Raw genomic sequence first — 17261 nt, 5'->3', positions numbered from 1 at the left:
CTCGACGAGAGCGCGCGCCGCAGCCGACGAGCGAACGGCTCAAAGCGCGAGGAACGAAACCGAAGGCCACCGCCACCCGGGCGCACCCTCTCCGCTACGTCCGACCGTGGTATGGCCGTTCCCCTCCGGTACGCGCTGTTGACTCACACACAGCGCGCGCCACGGGTCGGCTCGGCTCTGCTCTCCCGCTCAGACACACGCGCGCGCTCAGGGATGGGATTTCTCACGCCACCAACGACAAGCAGCGGCAGCAGCAGCACCCCTGGGCGCCCCGTGCCAGTTCGCTTCGACAAAAAAGCGCTCTGTGAACCGGCTGCGGTGACGGGGTCGGTCGCTTGCTGCTTGCCTGTGTTTGTGTGTGTATGGTTGTGGGTTAAGGGAGCGCCTCCCGACACACACACACACGCTCGCCACACTGCCCGAACTGGCCGTGGCCACTGAGGCACGGAATTACGCCGCGACGGATCGAAGCAGGCCGAGGGCACAAAGAAGCGAACGAACACCGCGCCGCAAAGAAGCAGCCGCTGGTAGAGCTGGTCAAACCAGCGAGCTGGCCACCGTCATCACGTCTGGTTTCCTCCCCTCCTGGCACACTATACGCTCCAGTTGTCTGTCGCACACACACACACGCCTTCTTATCACTTATTGGACGAAAATACACTCCCAATATCACAAACAAAGGACATTCGCTCGCGTGTGTGTGTTTTTTTTCCTTTTCAGGACACTCTTGCACACGGCAGGAAGGAGCTAAGAAATTCCCAAAACAGGGCACAGTTGCTCCGCCATGTCACACCAACACACACCACACACACACACAGAGAAACGGATACTCCTGGCACGTGGTGCAATGAACTTCTTTTTTTTTGGTTCCTCGTTTAGCGGTTCCACGAAACAAGTAGGCGCATTACGGGTTCGCCGGCGTTTGTTTTGCTGACTGGCACACACCACACATCGCTTTCTTTGCTTTCTGGAATGCTAGGCTCACACACACTCACACAGTCTCTTTCTTTTCTTCCCTGTGCAGGTGGGCGGTGGATGCACGCGATTGCAATAATCCCCGGACAGTGACGATGCGGAGCTCGGGCCGTCCGTGTCCGACCGCTTTGACTACTTTTTGTAAACAACAGCGTGTTGTGGCCTGCCGTCGGTATCAAACTCACGGTGAGGGACCCTCTGCACGAGAGACATATCCGCGGGCAGTTCGTCAATTGAGACGTAATTGCGCTTAAACGATTCGGTGTTGCCTTGCCAAGCTGCAGAAGAGTCTCGGTAGGTATTAAAAAATCAAATATCTGTAAAAAACCTTCAAAAATAAAATAAATAGCGATATTCACTAAAATTCTACGCGAATACCGGGCTGGATGGCCGACTCGTGTATCGCCACCCTACGCTCGCTGTCAACGGTCGGGTAACTGTCATCCGTCAACTGTCGCTGCCGCATCCCGGTGAAAACGCCCCACCAATCGGTCGTCCAATGTCAACGGTTCGCGCGAAAAGTTTCACCGAAAATTAAAATTTGGCCGCGATTTTTGAATTTTTTCGTCGTCTTCGAAAATGCGACCGTTATTTTCGAAATCGACGCCTGTAAACGGAGTCGAGGGATCCGCCTGACAGCCCGCCCGCCTCGGACCGACTGCACGCACACACACGCAGAGGGATTGAAAACAAAACAAACCCCCCCTCCTGCTCCTTCCCCTCCGCCCACCACCACACCTACTCCACTACTTCACAAAAGCGCCAAACGGCAGAATTCGCGGAAGCGACTCAAGAGGGCCACCGCGACCACACACGTCGCTGCCTGTTCGGATTCCTCAAAAAAGCGACTCATGGCACGTTTTTCGTCAGAAATTCACATTTTTTTAATTCTCGGACCGTTTTTCATCATTTTGGCGCGTACAGCGTGTATCGATAAATTCTTAAAATATTCCCATATTAAGTACTCGCAAGTACCTGTTCTCGGTAAAAATTAGGCATAGTTCAATCCCCCCCCCCCCTCTCCCTCAACCGTCCGTTGAACCGAAGGGACTGGCGTGGTCGAGTATGGAGCGCATGTTCCTGATGACGCTTTCGTAGTGCGCCACCCGCTGCTCGAGCTTGCTGAGCTTGCCGACAAAGTGCGCCTTCGGCATCTGCACGTACTCCTCGCCTTTGAAGATGAATTCGCTGATTTTGTCGTCCCGCTCCGTCGCCTGCTGGCCCCCTGCGCTGCTCTCCGCCGGCTCGTCTTCCCGCCCTTCAACGGTTTCGTCGTGCGAGTTCGTGGATGACGAAACCGGAGATTTCACATTCTTCGAGGCGTTCGGCACCTCGCCGGAAGCTTCATCCGGCTTGCCCCCGTCCTCGTGGTCGTTGTCGACGATCGTCACTTCCGGGTCCGTTTCCGACTGTTTGTGCACGATGTTGCGGAATTGGATCGGCACCAGGCGTATCGTTTTGCCGTTCAGCACCACAGTCTTGCCGGCTGCCTCCCGGTGGTTGGGTGTGATCGCACCGGCAGCAGCGGCGTTCCGCACCTTCACCTTCATTTCCGCTATCTTCGAGGCGACCAGCTTCTGCTTGTGGCTGCTGCCGGCCGACGAAACAGCTTCCGATTTCGGTTCTTCCTTCTGGGGGTCTTTCTTTGCAACCGGCACCTCCTCAACGCTTAGCGTATCCTGCAGCTCCTCGGAAGTGCTGGAGCGAACGACAGTCACCGTTGGGGAGCTTAACGCTTCCATGTCCGTCTCACTGGTCTGCTCCATGTCCGTCGACTCGGCGCCCTCGTTGTCTGTTGCAAAACCAGAGAGAACCAACATTGTTAATGACCGCCCTACACTCTCATGGACCAACGACCACCCCACACCGACTACCACTCACCGTCAAGCGGCCGCAAAGGTGCGACTTTCGCGAGCGTCCCGTCCGACTCCATCTCGTACACTTCGACCGTTCCCTCGGACGCGTCGCAATCCGTCACAATCGACTGGTCGAACGGGTAGGGCACCGCATTACCCAGCAGCAGCGTCCGTCGCTGGCTGCGGCACAGATAGATGTCGGCAAAGTGGCGCTCGCACAGATACCGGTACCGCTTGTTCTCGAGCAGCTCGTGCGGCACGCCCGCAAACTTCATCCACGTCTCGTAGCGGTCGAACGGTTTCGGGAAGCCGAAGAATGTGATATCCGGAGTAGACACCGAGTTGTTGTTGCACCGGAAGTACGCACAGTGTTTGCGGTTCACGTTCGCCCGGTACGAGTGCATCTTGGATGTGTGTGGCCCGCGCCCTCCGACCACGACGATGGCGTCCGTGCTGGGTGCGTCGGTTTTGTTTTAATTTTGTTTTGGTAAACAACTCCGCATCCGCCAGGCTGGTACCGATCCGTGCGCGGTGACATTTGCGCTCGTATAACGGTCCGCTGGGTTGCCAGTTGTCAACGAGCACGGGGTCGTAAAAGTAAAACCACAATTGCGTAGCACAGCAAAACAATCGCAATTAGATTAATTCTGCCCCTATTGCCGGATCCAAATGCCGCAAAGTCGATTCGCTTCGTCACTGCCAAAGCTGCTCCTCTCCCGGTGGTCTGTGAACTGTCAAAAGTAGCTGTCACAGGTGCAGTTGCAACACGCACCCAGCCCATCCTGGCGTTCTACACGCACTTCCAATTTGAATCGTTCGCGGCGGTGGCTTCGCCGGAATCGCAGACCGCAGACACACTCGCGCGAGTGCGCAAACGCAGCAATCATCGTCGTACCGCGCCGCCGAAGTGATCGTGACTCGCGAGTCGCTTACCGAGAACGTGGAAGTGTGCAGCGGTTTGGGGGAAATCAAGCGAGCGAGCGAGGGGGGCGATAGTGGTGAATCTGTGATGTGACGTTTCTCGCTAACTGCCTCTATTATTTCCGGCAAAACGCTTTGTGTGTGCGTGTGGGGGGGGGGGAGCTCCGAGAACCGTTGGCGGCGTTACATTGATGAACGTCCCGAAAAAGTGATCGTTGCGGCACTGCCGTTGATTGGTGATAACACGAGGCGAGGCGTTTGTGTGTTTCGTCACCCCGCACGCCTTCTCCGTACAGAACGGAACGGGAACAACAGGGCAGGTGTGTTATCTTCTTTGTATGCAAAATTCCAGAAGCGGGACCGCGTCCGTGCTCGGAACTGCATTCCCCGTCGCTGTAAGTTCGTGGTCAAGGCAAACGCTGGATGGTTTACGCTGTCATGAGAGTGTGTGTGGCTAGGATAAGCGTGATTTATTGCGGACAATTCAGCACCATCTTCACACACCCCGAAACCGTCCCCTTCCCGTGCTGCAGCTTCCGACGCACACACGCATAGAAACAGCAGAACGAAGCAGGCGACGGCGATACACGGTGGTGACGGAAAACGATGAGCCTCGAAACCATGAGCGATCTGAGGAAAAAGTACAAAAACTGGAGATCTTACGTGAAGGTAAGGAAAAGGCAAAAAAAACAACACAAGTACAAAAATCGCTCCTTCTCCTCCTCCTACTCCTCCCCCCGATCAGCTGTTGGTGTTGCTTCATGCACATGCAACCCGGGCAGCCGGGCGGTCAACGATCCGCAACTCCGGGGGGCATCACCATCATCGTCATCATCATCGTCAGCCGCAAGCCATCGGACCACGGTTTTGCTGATGTTATGAAATGCCTGCCTGTGTGTGTGTGCACTACTGGTAAACGTGTCGGACATACAACATGCAAAAAAAGCACACAAAACCGCCCCTCGGAAGGGATTGCGCGAAAGGGGTATTTACGAAACGGATTTACCCGTCCGGTGATTTTTCCAAAAAAAAACCCTCCCCCTTTCCGATTCAGAATGACGTTCGAGCTGGATGAGTCACACGTTCACAAGTTTTCCCTTCTTTTTATTGTGGCACGATCTTGCATGATCTCCCATCTTCTCCCTCTTGGATCTATCGTTGTAGGCGCCTTGAATGATCGAAAACGAAATTAGGCATTCGGGTTAATTTCATTCACTGCAACACACGGCCACAGACCATGCTTTTGTGGCAAATTTTCCATGCCAGCAAATTTTCCACCGTCGATCGCCTGCTCCCTGCCTGCCAGTCACCAAATGCGCGTGAGAGAGACCCGCGATCGCGCAAGGTCACGCGGGATGGGCGATATTGCATTACGGCAGACGAAAGTTATTCCGGCGGGTGGCGATTGTTTTTTTGCTTTTTGCTGTACCGTTGGAAGAAGAGGGGTGGCAAGAGATGGCATGTGTGCGTGATGGAGCGGGAGATGTTTCGTCTCGTGGCGTTATCGCGCTTTGTTGCTGAAGCGACGGCTACGCATTAATTATTTGCCATGTAACATCGTAACTTCCATCGATCAGCGTTGCTACAGGCGCTCTACCATGCCCCGCAAGTAGCAATTGTTTTCTCTCTCTCTCTTGGTGTGTGCGTATGTATTATCAATTTAAATGGCAGATTAGCCACTTTGTTTGTTTAATTAGTGTCAAATTAGCGCCCTTATCGAGCTGTCTAAATATGCGTGCAATGTTTTTTTACCCCTCTTTACATTTAAAACAGTCTTATCATAGCGGAGAGCGACCCGGACACCACATACGTCTCTAATCGTTGTTCCACACACACACACACAAGGCACTTATCATTCCGTGCGCTCTGTGCCGTGTACGTGTGTGGCCGCCTTTGTTTTCGTTTGCTCGTGTGTTTTTGTGCAATTGCTTTCGGCCGTGTTTAGAAGGGTTCGTTCGCCACTTGAAGCCGAGTTGCCGATGAGAGTTGCTATTTCATCTGCGCCAGAGCAGCTGTCAATTCTGCCCTCGGTGTGGAAGGAGGGAGGAGGGCAAAAAAGGGTCGAAGCTGGTGAAAGCAGCAAGTGCGCTCACTGTATTTTTCTGTCAGCATATTGGAAAGAATATCGCGGATAAAGTGGTCTCCCCCGCCCCGTCTGGTTGGGAAAATGGTCTAGCAGTTGGGTGGTGCTTTGAACGGTAAAGCTGCAAGGGTGTTACGGATTGCTCCGCGCACACACAGAGACACACAGCATACCGAAGTCGTGGCAGGTGGTCCGATTTGCTCGCTGGCTGACTGGCGGGCTCATTCACTGCAAGGGCTCACTCTGTTGAAAAACTGGTCGTAACCAACATCCCCCCCACCTCCCGCGAAACGCTCGAAATAGAACCCCGAGGAGGAGGACTAGGAGAAGGAGCCCGATTGCTGTGTTTTGGTGTGTGATGTGCTACTAATTTGTCTCTCTTTTCCCAACTTCCCGTGCTCAACCCCGTGTGTGTTTATGTGTGTGTTTAATTGGTGCGCGGGCCACAGTTTGTAAAGCTAGTGTCGGACGCCGGAATGGAAGATGAAACCATGTTTGGCGAGAAGCAATCGATACGGGACTCGGCCCGCTCGCTCAAGAAGTACGGCAGCATATCCGGCGGAAGTCGCAGCCCGGCCGCCCTGCAGCCGACCGACGCACTGATACGGCACGACGTCGAGCGGACCGACACCCTGCAGGGTCTTGCCCTGAAGTACGGATGTAGTGTGAGTATCGGGCCATAAATAGAGAACCCCACGCACACACTGTCCATCACTTGCTTAACTTCCGCGCTTCATCGCCATTCTTCCCGTTTCCTTTCCAGATGGAACAAATTAGGCGAGTAAATAGGTTACTGCCCACGGATACCATCTTCCTGCGACCGTTCCTGATGGTACCGGTGGCGAAAGATTCACCACACTATCCTAAGGACCCGGAAGCAATCATACGTCCAAATGCGCTGACCAGCGCCAGCCGGATGCCGTCCGGGGGAAGTGCTAGCACCAGCAGCAGCATCATTAGCAACAACAACAACAACAGCATCAGCTCGGACGGTAACGGATACTCGATGGGCGACGAATCGCCGCTCGTCTCGCCCGAGGAGGAAAGCCGCAAGAATCTGGAAGAGTTTCTCGGCAAAATCGACAGCTCGATCGCGTCCACCCGGAAGTGCATTGCGGAGGTGCAGCGGAACAGCGACTTTGTCACGAGCAGCCAGAGCGACGACAATCTGTTCTTCTCGTCCTCGTCCGGCGGGGTCGGCAGTGGGAGCGGCAGCAGTGGGTACTACTCGAAACCGCGTGCCTATTCGAACGCATCGTCCTCGTCGTCGATCTCGTCCTACCAGCAGTACCACTATCACGTACCCGGCAACAGCGCGCAGCACGTCGGCGCTGGTGGTAGCGGGGCGAACAGCCACCACCACCACAAGCGCCAGAGCTCCTCCGGCAGTGCGGCGTCCGATACGAACCAGCTGATCGTGATGACGCAGGGCAAGCGGGTGCAAAGTTCCCTCCAGAAGCTGGAGCGCCAGCAGGACGAGCTGTTCGAGTTGTAGCATCAAACGCGGCAAGGATATGCTCGTACCGCTAGCGGAAGGAAGGTGCTGCTACTCACAACGAGCACCGAGAGCTGGAAGACGACGGACGCTCAGGAAGACGCAGGGGACGCTGGAGACGAGGATTGGGAAAGCAGTGCAGCAGAGACGGAAGGTTCGTTGGAGACACAAGCTCTAATGCTGGTACCTTCGGGAAGGTACAACGGTGGCATCGCTACATCACAACACCATTATCGACATCACTATCTTACTCAGCGGTATGTACGGCATAGATATACGTTCCATGTGCAGCTGCAAACCATCGGCGCTAGCTTAAAGGGCAAGCTGGGCAGTATCGTTGGGGTGCTGATTAATCGAGCGCGTCGCACCGGAGGGAGAGGCGTTCTGCTGCCGGCGCCCACCATCCCACACACTACCATCGGAGATACCAACCTTTAATTATTGGGCCTAGGATACAATCTTACTCCTTTTGGGCATCGATCATCATCATCATCACGCAACATGAACGTACCCCCTTTTGCGCACCAGGTGACGCTGAAAGACACGTACACTGTGCTAATTTTGTCTTGTGGTAACCGATCACGATCGTTTTTCGGATGGGTTAAGCATATATTTATCCAACTAGCTTTACAGTTCCACTCAACCTAGGGACTATGGGTGCTAGGACGAGTCGCGCCGCACACGTTCGTGCACGATGTATTATTACCCATTTTCATCATTACTCTATGTGCCTTCATCCACGCAATCCCATACAAAGTGGTTGAGCAAATTGTGCCCCCCTCTCCCTTTATCATCCATCCCCATGCTCCCTTCGTGTGTGCTGCTGCGGCACGATAAGTGCGGTATCAAACAGTGTATTTTTGATGTGGACGTGAGCTTAGTTTGTCCCATCTTTTTGGAGCACAGCAGCATGCTCTCGGCACAGACGTGCACATAACAGTATTGCAGCAGGATGGTTAGAAACCGACCGCTTGGGAAGCTCTAGGTGCAAATGAGTGTTGATTTAATTCAACAGCGATCGCGGGAAGGCATCGCGGAAGGGAACAAACACACAAAGGATGTATGCAACAGTTTAAACAATCTGACCGAAAGGTGCTACGAGAGAATGATATCGTTATTAGTATAGCATGTAGACATACACACATCATACACCCTTAATCATTGCTTCATTGCACATCCAGAAGTTATCAACTGTTTTTTGAAGATAAGCCTCTGGTTGCCGGATGGTACGGTGTACGGTGCGAAGGGCGCCCGTAGAAGCGACAGCGCGCAGTAAATGACATTAAATAGGTCGCCTTTGTCACTGGTGTCTGCGAAGAAAGTGTGATAATTCCGCTTCGTCAGCTGGACCACTGCGCGTTCCCCCGCTGCGCAATCGTGCCGATCACTTGAGAAGAGCACGCAGTGTTGTGAGGGTATGACGCAGACAAACACGCTATCGATTGGACGACAATCGGATGGACCATGGGGAAGGTAGCATCGTTTTGAACGCCGTTGTCCCGATACACCCGTTAGCGACAAACCGCAGAATTGCGCGGCTTTTAAAGCGTGTTTCTATTTTCATCCCAAGCGCTTTTGTGATCGCTTGTGATCGGAACAGGGGAGCTTGGGAGGGATGGTGGGTGTTAATTGCATCCACAATCCGGCACCTGGATCCGGTGCCAGTCAGTCTGTTTGCGGCGTTTTTTTGTGCCTGTTGTGCAGCTCATCATGCGAATTGGGCAGAGATTACATTTGCGCAAGCTCTGCGGGATAGTTAAAACTTCACTTCACTCATGTATTTTTCGAACAAGTTATGTTTTAAGCAATGTTGTAGCTATAGTAGTAGTCATTTCCATCACGCTCATCAATACATATCGTCGCGAGAAAAGAGATTCCCTCCGTTTTCGCAGTTACTCGTGTGGAAAGTGTGGAAGAGTGGATCGACCATACCCAACAATTCACATTAACTAACCAAATTTCATTAAGTTCAAATCCAAAAATGCGAATCAAACCACTTACAGATAGAAATTCTTGTTCACTGTTGAAGTGGAACACATCAATCGCGTTAGGTACTTCCTCAGTAAGAGATTATTTAGAGGAGTGTGGGTGAAATAGTTAAATTTTGCTTATGTTGCATGAAACATGGCCATCGCCATTGCGTTGCCGTCGAAAAAGGCATGCTCTAGTGTGTATCAAAATCATCTGATTGCGTTCGACTTTCTCATGTAAAATGTATGTAGGTTGCTTAAAAGTTGAATGTGAAGCGTGATGATGGGCCACCATACGAACAGAGTGTGTATGGTTGTACGCGTATGGGTGTAATTTGAAAGCGAAACAAAAGCAAAAGTTGTAAGATTCTAAATTTTGATTATAGAGTTTATTTTCGATTGTCGATCAAAAGACGCTAAAAGTGTGAAATTCCTTGAACAATGTGAAACTAAATTTGCTTTACCGCTTTATCTCTACTGTAAAGCAAACCCTTTTCTATTTTATTATAATTAATTTGTATTTTATATTAATTTTGAAAGCGCGGAGCCACAGAGAGCGAACAAAATAAACAATCAACCCCGTAATAAATGGAAAACAGCCCCACAAACTGAACGTTGAGTTTAGAGCTAGGTTCAAAATTGTGATATCATTTATCTAAATGCGTTAAGGAAATTATGTATAAGCCTTCTCCCTTCTTTCCCAATTATTATCTCCTTTATCTCTTGCCTAATTTATGCTGCCGAACCAGGCAACTACTAGCAAAATCATAATCCAACCGAATCAAACCGAAACCGAATTAGCCACGAAGCAACGGGAGTAGCAAACGAAACCAAAATTGAATGTAATTGTAAACACGCAAAGATGCAAACTTTTACTGTGTATTATTCCATTACCATCCCCCAAGCCCACGTGGAAAAATGTTTAATGAGAACGCAAAACCTCGGTCTGTCGGTGTAATCTGTAATTGCTGTTTGACGGACACCACACACAGCTTCGGGAAGAAGCTTGGTAGGAAATTCCTCCCGCGTTCCTTCTCCTTCTCGTTGCCCACGCTTTATCCCCACTTAGCTTAATTTGTGTTCTCGCGCCATGTACATAGTAGAGACACGCAAAGTGAGATTCACCGTACACAAATACACAATCACACAGACCTTCTTTTGATGAGCAATCGAGAGCAGTTCCCAGGGTTTTTCGGTAGTTTGTCGCGTGTCGTCGTGCAGTAGCTAGCAGGAAGTAAAAAAGGCACCACACCACACTATCTTATGCACAGAGGCGTTATAACACACCCGGTTGGTAAAAACCCCTCCTATTGCTGATGCAACTTAGCGCGCGCGCGAAAAACGAGAAGAAAACGAGAGCCTTAGCCGTGTAAATGTGTGTATGATAGTAACTGTAATCTTAAATGGGCAGACCGTCTATCGTGTCGCTATAAAAAAGAGCGTGAAAGGAATTGGTGGGAACGAACCCCCTCTGCGAAACACTTTAACCTAATTGGAAAGATTTCGCGCAGAAAGTGCTTGGTGTGTGTGTGTATATAATGTGGAAATTTACAAACAACTGGCTGTAAAGTAAAGGAAGCGAATGGTAAAAAACACTAGAAAAGTGAGGCTGTTGCAGCCGTTATTAGCGAGTCGCGTGAGAGAGGCGAGGGGCAGGATTAAGTATATACACTAACTCGATGAGCGGTTATTGCGATAAAAGAAAGGGGGAAGGAAGGGGGAGAAAATACGGTGAGGAAAACATTAAGGAAACACAAAAGTAAACGAAATAAAGTATATCTATATCATGTTTAACCAAACACACAACAACACAACAAAACCTATCTCTCGGACTCCTCTGCGGACAAGATTCGGTTCAAGGGCGTGCTGGACACACTAATGTATTTCGTCCAAATTTTCCAGTTTGATTTGTTAAGAAGAGGACACTTGTGGTGGTGGAGTTGAACAGTAAAAAGAAAATACGTGAAAACGTGTTGCAAAACAACGATCGCTCATCCCTGTCCTCGCACGATCGTGGAGGAGACGGTGGGGCGATCGTTTTGCTAAATTTCCGTCATGTACAGCCGCTCGATCTTGGCCTCGTTCTGCAGTATGTTGGCCCGCGTGGTGTCGATCATGTCGCGGTACTCTTTGATGTTGACTTCGATCTGCGACAGCTGCTGTTTGAGCGGTTCGATGGCGTTCTCCGTGGCGCTGCAATTAGCACGTTCGAAAACGATTCGATTTACGATTGGGAGATCACGCCACAATCATCCTCACCTCACCCGTGAATCATCAACGGGGTACGTACGTACCTGCGCTCCTTGTTGAGCTCCACCATGGATTGGGTGTAGATCTGTTGCCAGCTGGCCAGCTCACGCTCCATCGAATCGATGTCCTCCTGGATGAAATCCATCAACTTCCCGAGCGGATTAACGGAGCGCGTCAGCTTCTGGATGGATTCACGCAGCGACTCCATCTGTCTGGCGGACGATTGCCGCTGCCCGGCGGTCCATTCCTGGAGAAAGGGAGAAGGTTAACCAAACTTAACCCGTTAGCACTAAGGAAACGTTGAGAAAGCACATGCAAGCTACTACCATATCCGCCTTCCTTAGCAGCTCGCTGTCCGTGCCGGTGTGTGTGGAGAACTCCTTCTGCGTTTCCAGTATCTGCTGCACCAGATGGCCCTGCTGCTCCTCCTGCTCGGCGGACTGCAGCAGTGCCGTCTCGTCGGCCGCTCCGCCCGGCGGTTCGCCCGCCCTGCCGTACACGAGCCCATCGGACACGGTGGTCGGATCCTCGATCACGATCAAGTTCTCCCCATCGTCGTCCAGCAGCTCGCTGTTGAACACTTCCATCTTTACGTTGATTTCGCCCAGCTTTTGCGTCTCGTTCGGCTGCAGTATGACCTCGACGTTCTTTTCCTTCCGGCGCGGCGCCCCGGGACGGGCGGACGGTGGCCTCACGCTCGGTGGTCTCAAGCTGGTCCGTGGTCTCATCACCGTCTCGACCGACTGCTGGCGATGCATCGGAGGTTTCACTGCGGACGCTTTCGACTCAACCGGTGCCGCAACTGTTACTGTAACTTCTGTCATCCGTTGTTCCGAGGTGGCAGCTACGTCATCCGGCCCGGACAGTGCATCCTGCCCGACCAGCGCACTGTTGCTGTCCTGTCTGCTAAGCGAGCTTTGCAGCCCATTAAACTGGTTCATCTCCGAGAGGGCGTTGTTTTCGCTAGGCGTTAAGCTGTTTTGCTTTTTCAGCGACGATCGTCGGCTGCTGCTGTTGCTGCCGGTCTGCTGCTGTCTCCGCTTCTCTTGCTCCTCCTCACCCGATGCCTCACCATTGGCGTCGGACAGTGTCACCGGCTCGCCGAACTCTTTGATTGAATCCCTTCGCTTCCGGCTTTCCGGGGCATTTCCACCGTTTACCATCGATTCGGTGCCGTTCGTTGTCGGTTCCGGTCGCGCTGGTGTCACCTTTTCCGGCACAGCCGGTGGTTGCGGTTCCTCCGGGATGGAGGAGATACGTTTAACGCTTTTCTCTTTCTCCTTTCCTTTGCTCGGTTTGTCGCTCTTCTTTTTGGTGGAATCATTAGGCTGCACTTTAGTACCATTTTGTTTCGTTTTTGCCTTTTCCACCTGTTTAACGGTTGTGCCATTCTTAAGCACTTCCTTTTCCTTCACTTTACCATTCTTATCCTTTCGTCTTGGATCCACCGCTGTTGCTTCATTCTCTTTGGGCTTTTCTTTCACCCTTTCTTGTTTGGATTTTTTACCTTCCTCGCGTGTTTCCCCTTTGGTGCCATTCGTTTCCGGCCCAGCGTTCGGGCCAGAGCCATTGCCATTGACTCCATTGGTTGTTGTTGGATTGTCGCCTAAATAGTGTCGCACTATTTCGGTTGTGCTTAGTTTCTCCTCCAATATGCTTGCGAGAGCCTGCAGCAACTCGTTGGTACGTTCCGGTTCCAGCCCGGCAACAATTTTCGAAGGACGAACTTTTAGCTCACGGCCACTTGTCAATTCTATCGAACGGGGGATTGAAAAAAGATCGTTATGTACCATGATGTGCATTTATTTTTAAATTTCAAAGCAAAAGTGTCCCCATTTTCGCTGGGAATTACCATGTCCGTAGTCATACAAAAACATTAAGCAAATAAAAAACAAGTTTTGATTTCAAATATTGATAAGCCCGGCAGGATGACGAATCAGAAAAACAAATACAGAGCCAAAAACAGTCCGAATGGAAAATCAATAATCGCCCACCACGGCTGACCACCGGCCGGACAGGTCATCGTGGTTTGAGGTCTAGGCAAGGTCATCGAAATGGAAAGGCTTTTGGACGTGGACGAGCGTAGCACGTGCATTGTGAAACTCTCGTCGCCCGAAACTAGTCCCCCATCTTGTGGCCCGTTATCCGTTGCGAACGCCAACAGCTTGTCTCTATGTCAACAAGGGCGAACCCCAAACCTTTTGCTGATTGACGCCAAATAAACAACGACGCCCTGCCATTCACACTCCATACTTACTGACGACATCGATGAGCTTCTGTAGAAACGCCATTTTCGAGTCACGATCCTTGATGTTGTCCGAGTTCAGTTCGTCCGCCGTGTACAGCCCGTCCAGCGATCCATGCTCCCGAATGATCTGTTACCCCGGCGGATGTGGGAGGGGGGAATATGGGGTAAGGATAAAACGGAAATTCCGTCGCAGGTTACTACGACTGAACTATATACACCAGCAACCGGCAATATCGATCGTGGCAATTTACATACCGCGTGCACGATGTCGTGAAGAAATCGGAACGGTGGTTTTCGTAGCAACTTTTCCGTCAGTGCGGGTCGCTTCACAAACTTGCCGAGGGAACTTTGCGTTCTTTTCAAAATGGTCGCATCCAGCTCGGATGCCATTTTCAGCGGGAACTGAATCGCTTTTCACTATCGCTCGTTGCACGTTATCAGTACGGTGGTGAAGGTATGCTGGCACATTGCTCGTACAATCAATGGATCAATGATGATGCACTACCTGCACTACCGAGGAGGTGCTCGATGGCCCGACGGAACACGACTGACCCACTTTTGGGGGATATTCTTGGACAGAGCAGCTCGCTCGACGGCAGATACACACGGATAGTGGAACAACAAAGCGAGAACCGAAGGTGTTTGGGCTGGGAAAATGTTATTCTTGATGTTGTAGACCTATCATCGCCATGGCAACGGCTGACGTACGGTGAAGTCACCACGGACAGACAGGGCGCAACCGTTTGGACAAGGACGCAAGCAGCTGCCACGAACGCAGCCAGTGGGTTTCAATCCGGTAGGCAAACAGATACAAACTACGCCTTAATTTACATGGAAAAGAGTTATATTTAGTGAGACTTAATCTAACGACGGATTTACAGCGTGGTGTACGTCTGCTAGGGTTGCGTCCACACGACGGAACCGATTTTACGATTAATTTCCGATAAAATTATAGCGGCTACTTCCTGCTTGTCGAGCGGCAGTCTGGAAAGAAGTAAAATGATTAAAATGTGTGTTCCGATAGTTTCGCATAGTTTTCGCTTGCGTACTTTGCAGCAAGATCCCCCCCACCGTCGATCTCTTCCTTCTTCGCCCGACGGTTCGCATGCCGGTTTGCTCTTGCTGCCTGCGTGTCCTTGGCCGTTATTAGTTGCGTTTGCTTAGCATCTTTCCCTTTGAAAAGGGACGATTTTGAGGATTTCTGTAAGACAAACAAGGAAGCAACTTTTAGTGCGAGTACGCTCGGGACCGACATTCCCCCGGTGCAAACCTTCGTTTTCTTCTTCTTCTTCTCGTACTGCAGGGAGTCGTAGTAGTTGGGCTTTTCGCGCCGGACCCGGCTGGTCCGGCGGCGCTGCACCTGCCCGGAGCCCTTGCGCCCATCGCTCGAGCTGGCGGACGCTGCTTGGGCCGCCTTACGCTTGCCCGCTTTGGTGCGGGACGGCGGCTCGTACACGGCCGCGCTGGACTGCCGCATGCTGAACACGTGGCCGCAGGAACATTTCTTCGACGCAATCGCCACCTGCACCTCACACTCTGGACAATGTTTGGTAATCATTCGAGTTTTTACCATGTTCCAGTGGCCGCCCCGAAAAGAAATTGTCCTCCTTCCATTCGCTCGAATGGACGCCTGACAGCTACTGTTGCTGGTGGTTTCGTAAACATCAACAAACAACAACGCGGACCAGAGTGATCAGAATACTGTTTTAAACCATTTGCCAAATGATTGAATGCAGTAAACTCCATATGATGCATGGAAATCACTACAGACCAGAACCAGAAATTCAACACTGACAACTAAGGCCCGTGTCTGTACTTCATGAGATGCGATAAAATAGGACGTACTGGTAACACAAATTGAAATTCCTACCGAAAACTACCGATAAAATGTTGAAGCTCCTACCGAAAACCGCAAAGAAAATCTGGCCACACTGAGGCGGACGCTGCAAAAACGATGCGTATTTGTATTAAGTGGTTCAATACTTGAACGGTTCGTTGCAATTTTGCGATTTTCTTTTTCCGTTTTTTTTCTCTAAATTTACCGAATAATTTGAAGAAAAGAGATGTTTTTGACTAATTATGCAATTCATGAATAAAACGATGTTTTTTAGAAATAATAAACAAAAAAACACAACGATTGTGACATCTTGACAACAATGCCACCAACAAAGCAAGAAAACAGCTGATCGCAGGGTGCATTTGTTGTCAAACTGCACTCTTCTCGCCGCAGCAGAATGGAGCAAACGAATCGGTGTGGCTTGTTTTTCTTATTTTTAAGCTGCATTTTAGTGTTTAAGCTCGCAAACGGTGACTGTGGATGCAACAAGCTGAAACGCAATGCCGAGGGCCAAGAGCAGCCGAAGGAACGCGTCATCTTCTCGGCCGATGCAACACAACACTCCCACTCCGACGGGGCGGACCGTCGTCCGGAGAGCTTGCTCGATCTGGTGGAACATTCCAAGCGGTTCGAAGACATGAGCCTTATCCCAGGAGGTGAATATGTAATCGGCACGAATGAACCAATCTTCGTCAAGGATCGCGAATCACCGGCCCGGCCCGCGACGATCCGCGACTTTTACCTCGACCAGTACGAAGTCTCCAACGCACAGTTCAAGACATTCGTCGACCAGACAGGCTACGTCACGGAGGCGGAAAAGTTTGGCGACAGCTTCGTCTTCCAGCAGCTGCTCAGCGAAGCGGTGCGCAAGCAGTACGAAGATTTCCGCGTTGCAGCGGCGCCCTGGTGGTACAAGGTACGCGGAGCCTCCTGGCAGCATCCGGAAGGTGACGTGTCACGTGATATAAGCGACCGATTGGACCACCCGGTGGTGCACGTGTCCTGGAACGATGCGGTCGCGTACTGCGCCTGGAAAGGGAAGCGCCTGCCGACGGAAGCGGAATGGGAAGCGGCCTGCCGGGGCGGTCGCAAACAAAAGCTATTCCCCTGGGGCAACAAGCTGATGCCGAAGGAGCAGCACATGATGAACATATGGCAGGGCGAGTTCCCGGACAGCAATCTGAGGGAGGATGGCTACGAAACCACCTGCCCGGTGACGTCCTTCCGCCAGAACCCGTTCGAGCTGTACAACATCGTTGGCAACGTGTGGGAGTGGACGGCGGATCTGTGGGACTCGAAGGATGCGGCCATCGAGCGCAAGCCGGGCAGCGATCCACCGAATCGGGTGAAAAAGGGTGGCTCATACCTGTGTCACGAATCGTACTGCTATCGCTATCGCTGTGCGGCTCGATCGCAGAACACCGAGGACAGTTCGGCGGGCAATCTGGGCTTCCGGTGCGCTGCCGATGCTAACTGAATGGAGCGGATCCTATTCCTTCTTTGTGATAATCTCAACGGACTCTTCCTGCGGGAAGACCATCTAATAACGACGCATTTTTACTATTTAAAGGATACGAAGTCACAGCGAAATAAATGGCACCTTATTCAAACTAGAACTATGCACAT

General features: G+C 51.5%; 5 protein-coding genes across 6 annotated transcripts; 2 read left to right on the top strand and 3 right to left on the bottom strand.

The window, feature by feature from the left end:
* Window positions 1-1834: 1834 nt before the first annotated feature.
* On the bottom strand, window positions 1835-3453 carry LOC120895835. The gene is made up of 2 exons (XM_040299514.1): window positions 2857-3453; window positions 1835-2767 (listed from the first exon to the last, which is right to left on the bottom strand). Exons 1-2 carry the CDS (start codon window positions 3233-3235, stop codon window positions 2001-2003), a joined length of 1146 nt encoding a protein of 381 aa, XP_040155448.1. The 5' UTR covers window positions 3236-3453; the 3' UTR covers window positions 1835-2000.
* Window positions 3454-3651: 198 nt separating this feature from the next.
* On the top strand, window positions 3652-11099 carry LOC120895859. Of its 2 annotated transcripts, none has more exons than XM_040299551.1 (3): window positions 3652-4421; window positions 6285-6500; window positions 6599-11099. In XM_040299551.1, exons 1-3 carry the CDS (start codon window positions 4359-4361, stop codon window positions 7328-7330), a joined length of 1011 nt encoding a protein of 336 aa, XP_040155485.1. In that variant the 5' UTR covers window positions 3652-4358; the 3' UTR covers window positions 7331-11099. The 2 variants fall into 2 exon arrangements, with proteins under 2 accessions (XP_040155485.1, XP_040155494.1); XM_040299560.1 differs by lacking the exon at window positions 3652-4421 and adding an exon at window positions 5361-5950.
* Window positions 11100-11149: 50 nt separating this feature from the next.
* LOC120895827 (TRAF3-interacting protein 1) lies at window positions 11150-14521 on the bottom strand. The gene is made up of 5 exons (XM_040299502.1): window positions 14054-14521; window positions 13808-13925; window positions 11877-13303; window positions 11595-11797; window positions 11150-11493 (listed from the first exon to the last, which is right to left on the bottom strand). Exons 1-5 carry the CDS (start codon window positions 14186-14188, stop codon window positions 11343-11345), a joined length of 2034 nt encoding a protein of 677 aa, XP_040155436.1. The 5' UTR covers window positions 14189-14521; the 3' UTR covers window positions 11150-11342.
* Window positions 14522-14620: 99 nt separating this feature from the next.
* LOC120895875 (UPF0547 protein C16orf87-like) lies at window positions 14621-15703 on the bottom strand. The gene is made up of 3 exons (XM_040299587.1): window positions 15069-15703; window positions 14848-14999; window positions 14621-14782 (listed from the first exon to the last, which is right to left on the bottom strand). Exons 1-3 carry the CDS (start codon window positions 15369-15371, stop codon window positions 14695-14697), a joined length of 543 nt encoding a protein of 180 aa, XP_040155521.1. The 5' UTR covers window positions 15372-15703; the 3' UTR covers window positions 14621-14694.
* Window positions 15704-15986: 283 nt separating this feature from the next.
* Window positions 15987-17251, top strand: LOC120895845 (formylglycine-generating enzyme). Its single transcript, XM_040299526.1, has one exon. The coding sequence runs from the start codon at window positions 16033-16035 to the stop codon at window positions 17110-17112; it is 1080 nt and encodes a 359-aa protein (XP_040155460.1). The 5' UTR covers window positions 15987-16032; the 3' UTR covers window positions 17113-17251.
* Window positions 17252-17261: the final 10 nt, after the last annotated feature.

Source organism: Anopheles arabiensis, chromosome 2 (assembly GCF_016920715.1).
Source record: "Anopheles arabiensis isolate DONGOLA chromosome 2, AaraD3, whole genome shotgun sequence".
NCBI classification, from domain to species: Eukaryota; Metazoa; Arthropoda; class Insecta; order Diptera; family Culicidae; genus Anopheles; species Anopheles arabiensis.
This window is presented reverse-complemented; position numbering and strand designations above follow the sequence as displayed.

Coding starts and splice junctions, on each gene's coding strand:
- LOC120895845 (XM_040299526.1), top strand. CDS start 16,033: ATGGAGCAAACGAATCGGTGTGGCTTGTTTTTCTTATTTTTAAGCTGC.
- LOC120895835 (XM_040299514.1), bottom strand. CDS start 3,235: ATGCACTCGTACCGGGCGAACGTGAACCGCAAACACTGTGCGTACTTC. Junction 2,768..2,856: donor ACCTTTGCGGCCGCTTGACG/GTGAGTGGTAGT, acceptor GTTTTGCAACAG/ACAACGAGGGCGCCGAGTCG.
- LOC120895827 (XM_040299502.1), bottom strand. CDS start 14,188: ATGGCATCCGAGCTGGATGCGACCATTTTGAAAAGAACGCAAAGTTCC. Junction 13,926..14,053: donor TTCACGACATCGTGCACGCG/GTATGTAAATTG, acceptor CCGGGGTAACAG/ATCATTCGGGAGCATGGATC. Junction 11,494..11,594: donor GAGCTCAACAAGGAGCGCAG/GTACGTACGTAC, acceptor TGCTAATTGCAG/CGCCACGGAGAACGCCATCG.
- LOC120895875 (XM_040299587.1), bottom strand. CDS start 15,371: ATGGTAAAAACTCGAATGATTACCAAACATTGTCCAGAGTGTGAGGTG. Junction 15,000..15,068: donor AGAAGAAGAAGAAAACGAAG/GTTTGCACCGGG, acceptor TTTGTCTTACAG/AAATCCTCAAAATCGTCCCT. Junction 14,783..14,847: donor GGGGGGGATCTTGCTGCAAA/GTACGCAAGCGA, acceptor ACTTCTTTCCAG/ACTGCCGCTCGACAAGCAGG.
- LOC120895859 (XM_040299551.1), top strand. CDS start 4,359: ATGAGCCTCGAAACCATGAGCGATCTGAGGAAAAAGTACAAAAACTGG. Junction 4,422..6,284: donor ACTGGAGATCTTACGTGAAG/GTAAGGAAAAGG, acceptor CGCGGGCCACAG/TTTGTAAAGCTAGTGTCGGA. Junction 6,501..6,598: donor CCCTGAAGTACGGATGTAGT/GTGAGTATCGGG, acceptor TTTCCTTTCCAG/ATGGAACAAATTAGGCGAGT.